General features: G+C 33.4%; 1 protein-coding gene across 9 annotated transcripts in view; it reads right to left on the reverse strand.

The window, feature by feature from the left end:
- Nucleotides 1-13,848, reverse strand: part of GRIA4 (glutamate ionotropic receptor AMPA type subunit 4) — a 392,195-nt gene that overhangs the window by 11,727 nt on the left and 366,620 nt on the right. For 3 of the 9 annotated variants that reach the window (XR_012132554.1, XM_073239344.1, XM_073239349.1), the window contains exon 15: nucleotides 1,747-1,861. The exons of the other annotated variants lie outside the window; for them this stretch is intronic. Coding sequence is in view for 2 of the 3 variants with exons in the window: in XM_073239344.1 (XP_073095445.1) it covers nucleotides 1,747-1,861 (115 nt within the window). In the remaining variant the exon portion in view is untranslated. The remainder of the gene's footprint in view (nucleotides 1-1,746; nucleotides 1,862-13,848) is intronic. 9 annotated transcript variants of the gene reach the window in all.

Raw genomic sequence — 13,848 nt, forward strand, 5'->3', positions numbered from 1 at the left:
TCCATTATATACCAAACAATGTGTTGGATACAAACAGATTAGAATCCAACTGAGCTGTCCAATACCTTGATTTAATTAAAGTAACTTTGTTATATAGATTTTTCTATTTTGTGTACATTTTTGCTCTGCTTGCTTATTTGTCTGGAAAGAGTCTTAAATGTACACTAAGACTTCATTATTCATTTCTGTGGAAATTTTTATTTGTTAAACAGTAGTGTAGTTCTCATATGTGTGATAAAGATAAATACCTGTAAACAAATTTTTCTAATAGAATAGAATATCTTTGTTTTTTTTTGGTGCTAGTAGAGCATATTTTCCTACATTTCTAACTAGCATGGGAAAATAGATTATTACTGTAAACTGGAATGCTTTTCTCTGCTTATTTATCTGCCTATTATTTGTTTATTGATTTATATTTTGATTGAAACTATCAGAACATTCAAGGCAAGTTGGGGCTCCAAAATATAAAGAGTTAATACCCCTTAAGAAAACACTGTTGGTGCCTCCACTAGAGGTATCTCGAAGGGGAACCATCCCAGAGGAAGCCCTGAGGACTTCTCTAGATCCTGCCCTCCACACCCCCTTTTATTTCTCTCTCTGTCTGCTCTTTTTCTTCAGGGACCCAAGATTCTTTCTCAGGATCAGATGGACAATCAGAACTATGTCCACACATTGTGTTGTCTCCTCCTTTTTCTGCCTCTCTCTCTGGCCAGTATATCCACTTAGCAAAGTTTATCCTTCCTCTTCCTACAATAGGGCTGGTTTTTAGATGGGAATATACTAATGAGCTGCATTTGAAAGTCTTAGATTTGGAGCGAGGGAGGGTTAAGGGCATTGGAAGATGATTAGGTTAGTGACAATCCCTACAGGTACTCCCTAAAAATTGGAGCATCATTCTGTGGGTTTGGTGGCCAGGTGAGAACATTTATAGCCCATTGAAGAACCTGAAGAAGAGCAGGAAATCTTGTTCTGGGCAAGTCTCTAGATTTTAAAAGAAAGAAGAGCATAATTTAAAATTTTTCAATATCTTACATACCAACTGAAGAAGGATTCTGGGACACTAGTTAACAATTTATGTTAATTGCATACCTTCTTTTTCTTTAGAAATCACAAACCCCATTATTTTATGAAACTGGATGCAGTAAAAACATAGCTGATCATTCGATTGTCGTTTGATAGTTTTGTAGTTTGATCCATTTATGGAAGGCAAAAAGCATCTGTTTCACATAACTATCCTTGATTTATTACTTAACTTGTTATTTAATGGAAGCCTGAGGATTTTAGGTGGAGAAATGACTTTCTGGTGGGGTACTTTAGACAGCCCATGTGGAGTCAGGTTATTGCTGTTACTTAAAAACTCTGCAGAAGTTCTAGCCATAAAATGGCAAAGTAAACAACACAGACTGACCCTCTCTGTTCTCCTTCCTCTCTTCACTAAATTGCTCCTTCAAAAATTTGCATCCCTCCTGCGTTCCAAAACTGAGGCTCATAGGACTACCATGTCTGATCCACAACCTCTTCAATTCAATGATTTTTTCAGTGACTTTTTTTATTGGGTTTGTTAGTGCGTCTCAAATTGATAAGTTGCAAATATTTTTGCTTTGACAGTAATTGCATACTTCTGTTTGTGAAGGGACTTGACTAGCAATTCTGATGATACTACTAGGTCCAAACCATAAGTCTCCCAGCAGATGCACCTATTACTGTACATACTGTTTACCCGCTTTTGGTGACATTGAGGCTAACCTTGGAGTCACCTCCCCCGCTGCCACATTCTCCTTTGTCGTACCACCATTTGTTTTTCAATTTGTCCAACAGGCCTTGTTCATTCAGTTTTAAAACTGCGAGGTTAACAGCATTTCTTGAAACGATAAAACATATTTTGTAAGAAACTGCACAGCTGTTAAGATGTTAGAAGGAATGAGGACTTAAGCTCTTATAAGCTTCTCCCAGATGCTAAATAAACCTCTCATTTTACCATCCTGCAGCTCCTTCCACCAGAGTCCAAACCAAAGGCAATTGTAACTAATTTCAAAGTGTATTAAACATGTCGTACTTAGTGTTGTTCACTTTCACAGTTCATTTATTGTCAAATAACTGACATCATCATCAACCAGTTATGTGATTTTTTTTTTGCGAAACAGTAATAAACTTGAATTACTAGTAATTGAAAAGGAATTGTATCTTAAATTCCTTTGCCTCTAAGAATGTTAATGACCCCAAAGAGACTGAGATGAAAATTCATTCCCAGAAGGAAAAACAATGGCATAAACAAACCGACAAATCAAAACACTAATTTTTATTTACTGGTTTCCTGAAAATAAAGAGTATGGCTTAATTATTGTTCTCTTATTATTTGTGTGTATTTAGTCTGTTCATTTGTTTAATTTAGTCGGTCTCAGATTCTAGGATTTCCATGTTTGGTTCAGTTTCCTGGGCTGGAAATCAAAGGGCAGTCAAGACAAAGGTAGTAACAACTCATAGGGAAACATTTTTGTATTTCACTTTTGGGTTGATTCTTAAAGACACTGGATGCTTTTTAGAAACTAGGTTCACATAGCCAATTTAACTGTTGAAATTAAGTAATTAAACCTCAGGAAGGCATGCTGCATGTAATATTGACTTCGTAAGGAAACATTTACATTCCTTCCATGTTTATCTCTATAGGGGAATAAGGGTACAGATTCTACTTATTCTCCGAGCGGATTAAAAAACAGATGTGTCAGGGGCTTTTGCCCTCCATGCTTTGTTCCTTCTTTGCTTTCAACTTACAGTTTGTAAATGAGACATTGTTTCTTTTAAGAGGTTTTGCCAGTATTGAATGAAGTGAAATCTAGGGAGTGGCTTATATAACTGAGAAGATTTGGGTACAGTTTGTACTATGCTCTTTAATAAATACTGAGTTTGTTGATTACTTAATACCAAATTATTTAATACCAAATTGGTTAATACAAATAAAATAAAACTAAACTCCATATTAATGAGTAGCACTTGAGGACTGATTAGCAAGTGAAATATCATTGTTGACTAATAAGAAGTGTTGCATAGTTCACCACTAATCAGCCTTCATTAACATGTTTATTCTCTTGAAATGTGTTTGTAATATTTCAAGTAAGTGATGTTCATTTTCCAGTGTCGTGATGGTCTGATCCACTTGGAGAATAAAAATTTCCTATGAGTAAACCATACACTTTGAGAGTATTAACTCTTCTAAGAGTTAGACTGCCATTTACTAAATGCTAATTAATAATTAGTTCCCACATTCCTAAGTAAATGTTTCATTAGTGGTGTAAAGCAATTAATATACTTTCTAAAGTGAGTAATATCAGGGTGTCAGTTCAATCACCAGAAGGACTAGACTGAAATGTAAGAACGAGGGAGTATTCGTTTAAGAGAGAGACATCTATGTTTTAAAAAATGCTGTTGGGAGAAAGTAGTTATTTTCATTTATTTTGTGTCCACAAGAAACTAGATTTGTCTTTCAATGATTTAAACCTAACTACTAAAATTTTTATTTTTGAGAAATTTATTTTTATAATACACTTACTTTTAGCCTTAAACATTCATATTTAATTTTTTTAATGCAGTGGTATCCCAATTACATTATATGTTGGTTTAGACCATTACTTTCATAAAACTAAAACCATTTCATGAGAGGGTTATTTAACAGGGTTATTAGCCATATCCAAAGACAGTTTCACAGCACAGTAGAAAACAAAAAAAAGCAAAAAAAGGAATGGATAAGGAAAAAAAGCTTTATGTTGAGAAAACTGTTTGGAATAAAGACTTCTACAAAGTTATTCTAAGACATTGTCTTTCTAATACCATCTAATAGGCCATGTAAAAACAGTTTAGTTTCACACTGCTATCTGTGTATGTCTGTGTATATATGTATCTATATTTTGTTAATATAATACACTTCACCAATAGGTAAATCATTCCCCAGTTCACAATTAATTCACATTTTCTTTCCAGAAAGTGATCCTTCCATAAAGTCCACTGAATACTATTACATGTAAAATTTGCTTTTCTTTAATGATGTATAGAAGGCACATTGCAATTAACTGGGAGATAGTCTTCAGGTATTTAAGATTTCTTTGCACATTAAAAGTTCCTGCTTAATTCAATTGCCTGACTAAAGATGAAATTTTTCATATGATAGTTTAGGGCTAATGGTCTCCTTAGATTGCTATTTAAACTGCAGCATGAACTACATATGTAAGGACCACTTGAACATCTGTTCTATTTTATGGACTGCATTGCTTTTGCATGTTATTAATAATAAGAATCAAATGACTTATAAATTTATAAAGTTATTTCACTTATTTTGCTAGAATAGATAAAAAAGTATTTTTTTTCCAGTCAAAAGAAAAAGGAACCCAGAAGTAGTAACTGTAAGCAAGTCTAAGGGAGTCATAAGGCGTCAGGAAGAGGAGGGACATAGAGATCAGATGTGCTGCAGCACATTTTATTATTGCTGTGGAATCCCCTTCATACATTTCAGGCATAGATTTCAAAGTCAGTGTCAGAAACACATATTAATAAGGATTAATATTGTCCTGATTAAGCACCAGAGGCACTATAATAGTGATCTGCCAAGAAGGTAAGAGAAGAAAAATATTGTGGGCTATTTTTTACATTAGTTACTCCTTTTATCCACTAGATGCAGCTTTTACAGAATAAACTCACTTGAAATGGATTATTTCATTTAAAAATCGAAGGAAAGGAAGACACAAGGGAACACATTCTTGCTGGATGAGTAAACTACATTTAACAGTTCTGGTATGCTGACAGTGACCTTTTATAAATTGAAATAGGAACCAGGACTTACTTATTTGTCTTTGCTTTTTATACTTTCGGGGATTTTAGGTTAAAAAAAAAAACCCTTCTCCAAACAGGTTCTTTTCATAGTAGTGCGGTGATGGGGAACTTAATGCAGGATTTGAATAAAAATGCTCACCCGCTCAAATTCCAGAACCTCTGCAAAAATTCCAGTGAGTTTTATTTCTAAATTTTCTTTCAATTGAATTCTAGATTATGAAAATTCATACCTCATTGCCCTAGCATCTGGGAACCATTTTTGTTAATGAGAATCTTGTTGAAATATCATAAAACAAAAGCTTTAGAATGGGAACTAACAGACCTCAACTTTTTCCATTTATTGATTTTGGGTAAATTAATCTAGTGCAAAGTAAGTTTTGTTTGTTAAAAGCATTCTAAATTCAGGTTAAGATATTTAACCTGCCCTTCCATAAATAATTTATCATTAACTTCTGTAGATTTGGGTATGCTTTTATGCTTCTTTATGCCTTATACATTATATTTACCTCTAGACCATATTTCTTATAGTATTACTTTTCTGTTGGTGAGGTTTTTAAAGTTTACTTAGGAAAATATGTCTGCCTAAGTAAGGAAACTTTTGGAAGTTTAAGTAAACTGTTCTTATGATTTCCTTCATTTGAGAAGATTATTGTAAAAGATTGATATATAAGGCCCAAATCTAGTCATGTCCACACACAGGATACTTAAGGCATATGTAGTTGGTAGAATAAATAATTTGCAATATTATATTTAGTCTGGTTAAAACAAATTCAATTCCATTTTACTTAATAGGATGACCATTTATTTCATTGTTGGTGGTGTTATCAATACTGTTTGGACCTAATGCATTATTTTATTTGTCTAAATAAGTGTGTAGTGTTGCTAGTGCTTTATCATCCTTACAAGACAAGGTCCATTAGTTATACATGCATGAGAAAGTCTTCTCAGCGTCAGTCTTGTACTCTCTTAACTGGTGTGCTCTCTTCATAGCAAATTCTCTATACAACCTAAATGCCAAGTGTTAAAGTATTCAGAATATTTAACTAAAAGATGCTAGAAAATTTTTTCATAGTCCTCAATAAATAAAAATATATTTAAAAAAAACTTAAAAATTGTGTGAATCAACAAGAAAATAAGAAAATCCCTTTAAAATCAATAAAGGACATTGGTAGATAATACAAATCATATAATTCAGTTTTACTTGGAATTAAACTAATGTGCCTAAAAACAGTGCAAATTTATTATTTTTTTTGCCACTCAAATTGGAAAGATAAAAATAATGTTCAGTATAGGCAATGATTAGGATGGGTCCTCATACACTGATTAGAATTGAAAACTGAAAAGAAAAAAATATGGCTTTATACAACACAAGTTTAAAAACAATTCTTAGCCTTGATTAATTAATTGAATAATTAATTGATTAATATTCATCTTATTAATAATTCCCCTTTGAGGATAACCCTAAGAAATTAATCAATTTTGACAAAGTAGCATAATAAATCTCATAGTATATTTTATACCAAAACACTGGAAGCAATTTACATGCTCAACAGAAAGGGAGAATTCAGTAGATTTTGGTGCACAATAGTGGTTCTGATGCTTGATTTGAGTATCAGAACCACTTACTACAAATACAGATGCTCAGACCTAATGTTGCTGTATCAGATTCTTTTGAACGGCGGGCAGTATATCTACATTTTAACAAGGCTCCAGCGGTGATAGTGTTATTAACACCAATCATCTATATAACTGAATGTTTTACAACCATTAAAAGTTTTAGTGATGAGAGAAAATGCTTAGAGTATAATGTTGAGTGAAAAAAAGAGACAAATCTGTATACTTACTGTAATCTTAATTTGAGAATAAAATATTATATATATGCATATATTTATACACATATATAGTAATGGAAGAATATTGGAATGAAATATAACAAAAAGCTATTTCTGGATGGAGGGATTATGATTGCTTTAGATTGCATTTTGTTCCTCATGTTTCCCCATCTACCCCAAACTTTCTACAGTGAGAAGTGATAGTTTAATAATAAATTGGTAAAAACATAAAATAAAATAAAAACCCTCTCAATTATTTTACAATATCTAAGAGAATGATTTTATGTAAACTAAAATATATATTCTATTTTGAATCAAAAACAATTGAGGGAGAGATAGAATTTAGGCGTTATTCTTCAGGATCTCAGAAAAACATTCATTGTTCCTGATTATGATGTTTTCTTTGATCCACTTAGTTTTGCTTCTTTAGTCAGAAACTGGAGGACATGTAATGCATTTGGCTTCTGCAAAGCTTCTACCTTATTTGAAAGGAACAACACGTCAGGCAGCAGTATGAGTAAGTCTTTAGTTAGCAGGCCTACCCCAGGAGATAGGATCTGCAGGACGTTAACGGAACTTCCAGGGGCCTACAGAGATAATTGCTATTTCACACATATTTACACAGACAAGGTGAGTTGTCCCCCTAAGGCTGAATTAAATGACCTGATTGTGAATGACTTGAGTCCTGGTAAGTGGGCCATTAAAAAAAGTATATACCTCTGTTTTTAGAAAAAGATTCCATGACTCGCAGCTATGTTCTTCCCCAGACAGGTATTAGAAATCCTAAGAAAAAATACTTTTCATTTTTTTGGAACTTTAAAAAAATGCAATTAAAAAAGATCTTCCAACACACCACATACTTAGTGCATCCCTTTTTTGAAATCAAACAAATTCCAGGTTGGAAAACTCATTTGATTTGAACTTTGTTATGCAACAGATAAGTAAATGCAAAAATTTTCCAGGCCCACTCTAATAAGAAAATGGTAATCTCATGAAAACAAATAACGACTTCCTTATAGACTACTCATTGTGTCACTTAAATGATGGCTACATTGTCAGTGTTGTGACAGGGACTGCAAACATGAAAGTCTGTCCCACAAAACAAGATGAGATGGTAGGGAGGAGCAAATATCACATGTGATTTTACTTTTGTGGTTTAATTAATGGTGTCCCCCTAAAATAAAGGTGATGGAGGAAATTAGTAGAAAAACTGAGAATTTGCAACTCCAGAACTTTCATAAAGTTAATTACTAACTCACTGAGAAAGAGAACTATTTTATCAATTAAGAAAATTTTAAGTAAATAAAAACCAATAGGATGTTAAATGATAAGGAGTTTAAGAACTAAGTATGCCTAATCTTAAGAGAAGGCATTTGAGTTTACAGTTCTACCCATTATCAGCTATTTAGGCCTGGAAGAGTAACCAGTTCTCAGCATTATCAATGCTCCACCGAGTTTTCCATTTAACTTGTAGCTGTGTTATTACTTTTCTTCCCAAATTATTCCTTCCAGTAAACAAGCACAAGGCTCTTATTGCTTCACTGGATTTGCACACTTATTTCCGAAGGCAGAATTTGGGTTAAATTGCTCTACATGTATATGTAAACAATTTTAGAAAAGATTTTAAGTTTTCATCCCAGTTTACTTTGCAATGACAAGATTTGCATGATATGACACTATTGATAAATAATTTAATATAAAAATTGGAAGGGAAGATTTTTTTACAGGAGAAGACAATTTAGACCCAGCATGATTATAAACAGCATCTGAAAAACCACTTTGAAAAGGACAGATATATTGCCTTTGTTGAATGACATATGCAATTAAGTTCATGTGTCGGGTCCTTTGTATTTCTCACTTGGAGGAAGTCAAAGAGAACTGGACAAACTGAGTATATACTGGGTTAAATTCCAGAAACTGTCCCTTAACGTGTGTGCTCTTAGGAATTTGCATGACTAATTCCTATATGAGAACTAGTTTTGAGGAATACCTTAAGTTACCCTTACATGATTCTGTGAAGGAACATTATAATTTTGGAGAGGATGTCTGCAAGCATCCTAGAGCACTAGCTAGAGATTGTGATAAATGAAAAGTTTAATTACAGTTGTCTCTTGAACAACATAGAGGTTTGAACTATGCAGATCCACTTATACACAGATTTTTTTCAGTAGATATATTGGAAAAGTTTTGGAGATATATGACAATTTGAAAAAACTCTTGCTTTTCTCTAGCTTACTTTATTGTAACAACACCATATATAATACATACAACATACAAAATAAGTGTTAATTGACGTGTTATATATTATTGGTAAGGCTTCCAGTCAACAGTTGGCTATTACTAGTAAAGTTTTTGGGGAGTCAAAAGTTATATGCAGATTTTCAACTGAGTGGAGGTTGTTCAAAGGTCAACTGTATATTTTTAGTGTTGAATTTTTTAGATGTAATCCTTATAAATATTTCATGCAGTTTGGTTCCAAGATTTTGTCAATTTTAGGTTACAGAATTTCTATCCCACAGAAATTTTTCACATAGAATTGTCACATAGAATTTTTTATCCTCCTTTGGTCCCTGGACCTCTTGTAGAAGTCCTTGAAAGTTATGGGTAGTTTCTCAGGAAAAATTGGTAAACATACAGAATCATAGAGTGGGATATAGTCATAGACCTTAGAAGAGCCGTCATGAACACAGATTAAAAAAAAATCTGTTGTAGATTCTAACACTTATTTTTAAATAAATGACTACTCTCATGTATGTCTATTAAAGAGAAATACAAATATTTCTATGACTGATAATAGCTCTAGAATTTTAAAGGAAAAGGTTTAAGACTAATTTTGCTGGGCAGGAACTTCCAAGGTCCCAGCCTCACTGTGGGGTCATTCTGTAACATTTCATGTGCAGGCATTTTTTTAAGGACTTCATATTAAAGCCATAAAAATTAAAAAGAAAAACTGCCAAAAGACACCTTGTTACCCTTACATGATACTGAGAAAACATTAGTTATTCATATTAAATAATGACAATTTTATTTGTGGTGGCCTTGGGGTGCTATTTGAGATTATATGGGACAAAGTCCTGGCCCCAAGCCACCCTGTTATTATCATTGTTTGTGATCTAATCCCATAAAAGAGGGCTTCATTTCAGGATGAGACCATAGCTCCCTGGATTATGAAGTGCTTTAAGTTCTCTCTGAATCTCACTCACTTTTTAAGTTATGATTATTATTATTCTAAAGTAAAATTTCAAAGATACAAGAGCTGGTGGCTTTCACATCGCTGCAGGGGAGATGTTCAGCAGAGCTCAGCTGTTTGTGCAGATGCCTTGCCTGGCCCATGATCTGCTGTGCGGCCTATGCCACTGTCCCTGGCTTTGTGCTCCTTCATCACCTAAGCCATACTCCTGACTCTCTTCACATGATTTCCAGAATCCTCAGCCACCCCGTGGATCACAGTCTTGTTTGCTTTTTTCACCCTTTACTGATTCTTAAAAACTTGCATTAACAGCTTCAAAGAACTAGAATCCTAAGTTTTTGAATCTAAATGTGGTTTGGAGATTGTCTCCAACCTTCTCCCTTTACAGCTGTGGTCACTGGGGCCTAAGGAAAGTTAGGTGACTTGCTCACCAAATCCCAGCCGGGACGCAGGTCTTCTGCCTTCTGGTCCAGTGGTCTTTCCCCCGGTGCTGTGATACCTGTGCTTCAGCCAGTACCCTGTCTTGTGTAGTCAAACTATTTTATTCATCCCTCCTATGGCTGTCTAAGGGAACTTTTCTTTTTCCTGAGACGTTAGTCAGGCTTGGTGGTGGTTAGTCAGGCTTTGACTCATATATTCTCTGCATTAGTAAGTTGGCAGCGTCTGTCCTCTCTGGCTAACTACTCCTTGAGCTGAGATAAACCTTGAACATCCTGTCAGCTGAACTGATCCTTCTTAAATACCCAAGAAGGAAGTACAGTAGATAACTTTCTTTAAAAATCAATTCCAATAACTTATGACTTGATTAGAGATGGTCCCATTTATTTTCTCCCAAGGTTAAAATAAGATAGGCCTATTTTGATATATACAAGGTTCTTCATGACTTAAATTCTAATCTTTTAGGATAAGTATTCTTAGATACCCAAGAATAGTGTCGTAAGGAGGCTTCAGTATAATGGATTGGAAAACTTTTCACAGAAGGAACAGAAAAGCAAAAACAAATAATAACATAACAGCCCAATCACAAAAACTCAATTTCATCTTTGAGTTTTCATTTCCCTCCTTTCCTACAGCCAATTATCCATTAAGAACTTTTTTCCTAAAAAGCTTAGAAATGTACATTTTCATTTCTTTTGCACAGGCATCACCTTAGCCAAAGCCTTTATCCCCTGAGATAAGATCTATTGCCTCTCTCTGTCCATTCTCAGCTACCCAGAGTCAGAATAACCGTGCTTTGCTGCATGTTTATAATGCTTTGTGAAAAGCATACAGTGACTCATGACTGCCTTTAAGATACTATTCTATTTTAATTTTTCTGTCATTCAAGTCTTTCTTACATTCAACAACTCAGTTGATATATGCTTCTGGAGTATAATTTCATTATGTTTTACTGAGCAAGACCCTGTGTCAATTCTTCATATTCTCATTGAGTCTTTACTGAATCTACATGGTCAGTACATGGCAAAGGTGGGATTGGAGCCTGGATCTGTCTGACACAGAAGTCCAGGGTCTTCACCACCCTGATATCCCCAATAAATATCCTCTGCTTCCAGTGAAGCTAGTCCCAAAGATGCTTTATTCAGAATTAACTCCAGGTTCATGAAAGAACCTTCACCAGAAATTCCTTTATTCTCTCTTAGCTTCCTAAAGTTCTTACCATTTCCCAGTCATCACTCATTGACTTATTCCCTTATTCATTCAATTACTGTTTGTCAAACTAGTACATCTGAACCTTTTTTTATGAGGTCTTTCTCCAGCACTAGATTGTATTTATCTTCTGCTTCTTTAAATAATCTATTACCTGGAGCACTCACATTTGCTCCTAGTTATACATTACAATATTTGACATACTTTGACATAATCTAACATAGTTTACAATGTTATCTCTGTACATTTTTGTCTCCTTCTTGAAGGACAGCAACTGTGACTTATGGTGCTTTATACCATTCCCAGTCCTAATGCAGGGCAAGGAATATAACAGGCATACAATAACTACATGTAGAATCAGTATCTTAGTGAGTTAGCTTAAGATGCTACTTCTCAGGCAACCAATTAAAAATGAAAGAATAGTGTGCTGGACAACAAAAAGGAGATCTTGGACTAAGCAACCTAATGGATTTTGGGAGGACTGATATGGAGTGTTTTAAAACAAAACAAAATAAAACAAAGCAAAATGTTTCAAAACTGTCTATTAAATATTGGCAAGAGAGACATAAAAAATTTCTGACACTAGCTATCTTTATGAATAATGGCAAGTAATTTTGTCTATAATATAAACAAAATAATCTTAGAAGGTACTTGAGTGAGATAATAGTAAATGGATCACCAGTTCAGTTTATGTAACTGGACAAGGAAAGAATACTAAACAATAAAGTCAAGTACAAGTTTGTTGTGAGTATCAAGGGAAATCTGATACTTCTAACTAAACTCTAAAATAAATATTCCAGATAATGGTATTTTTATAACTCTGTTTTAATCTGTTTAAGTTTAGCAAGTAAAATATCCTTAAAAAAATTCTTTTGTTACTAAGTTTACTACTTAGAATAGTATGATTTAGCATATTTTAGAAATTAAAAATTTATTATCAACAGATATTAAGTGCCAACTCTATGTTTGGTTTAACTTGATTAAGATTTACCATGCTGTATATCTAAATATATATTTAATTCATTAAGTTTGTCTTGTTAATATTTAAATACAAATAGTTAAAATTTCCCATCAAATTCTTTCAAGAAGAAAACTAAAGTTTCAATTTTTCTCTTTCATTAAGGCTTCAGATCCCATGGCATTATACTAGTATTTGAATATAACTTTAAAATACATAACTTAAAACATCCTTTAATCTTGTTTCATCTACCTGAATTTTGGCTTGGACTTTGGTGAGGTGGGAGAATAGCACAAATGGTAAGAGGAAATTGAGTGATAAAGATAGGTCTTTTGAAAATAGGGATTATAAGCTAATGGGATATTGAAAGCAAGCTGTCTGAACTTGCCATTCGGAGGAGCTCATAACTAGAAGAGTCTATGGCTTTTTGTTCTCTGAAAAGAGCTGACACCTAAGAATTATAAAAAAATCGTAAGTTCATGTGTCTTTAAGCTTTTCAATTAATGCCATTCTAAGTGAAATAGAAAGCTGCTTATCTTTGAGAACATAATCATATTTCAAAAGAGAAATATATGCGTTTACTATTTTTATTAAACTATTTAAATAAGAAAAATATAAAGAGTTTAAATTCTGAAAATAGTTTGATTTACATTTGATACTAGAACATATCACATAGTCTTTCCATTATATTTACTTCTTGTCTCAAGTTGGGTATTTCTTAAACTACCAGTCTGGGCACTTTAGTTAACTATTTTTAATATTCCTAACAGATTGAATACAATTAACATGAGATTAATACTTCTCACTTGACCGAGAAAGCACACCAAGCCAAAACAAAACAAAACAAAATAGTGTTTCAGGTTATCCAAAATATCTAAATCACTGCAGAACCACCACCGATTCTTTTGCTGAGTGAGATTTTTCATAGGAATATTTCATAGGAATTCAAAATACACAATAACTCTGCCTATAATTAAAGTCTGTGTGAATATCAACTTCTAACACATAAAGAGTCCACTAAAAAATGCTGTGGCATTTTTCTTTCTTTGTATGACTGCTTAGGAGTCCATACATCTGACATCTTAAATGACAAGAATAAGTAAGTGAGGAATGAATGATGTGCCTCACGTATATCTTGTACTTTTCACTACAGGAGTCAAAGGGTTAGGTTTTATCTGACATCTGACAACAAAAGTGTGCTATCTGCTCAAAGTTCTGTGCTTAGGTTGCTGGTTGTGGTGTATAAATTGTGTATGTTGATATAAAAAAATCAAATTTCTATTTAATATGTGTCCTCTCATGTACATTCCTAATCACACAACTACTCTGTTTCCAGCTCAGAAGCTCTAACAAAAATATATCCTTCTGAAATTATTTTTTAAAATGAAAAACTGCAACAA

The sequence above is a fragment of the Manis javanica genome, chromosome 6, assembly GCF_040802235.1.
Source record: "Manis javanica isolate MJ-LG chromosome 6, MJ_LKY, whole genome shotgun sequence".
Taxonomy (NCBI): domain Eukaryota; kingdom Metazoa; phylum Chordata; class Mammalia; order Pholidota; family Manidae; genus Manis; species Manis javanica.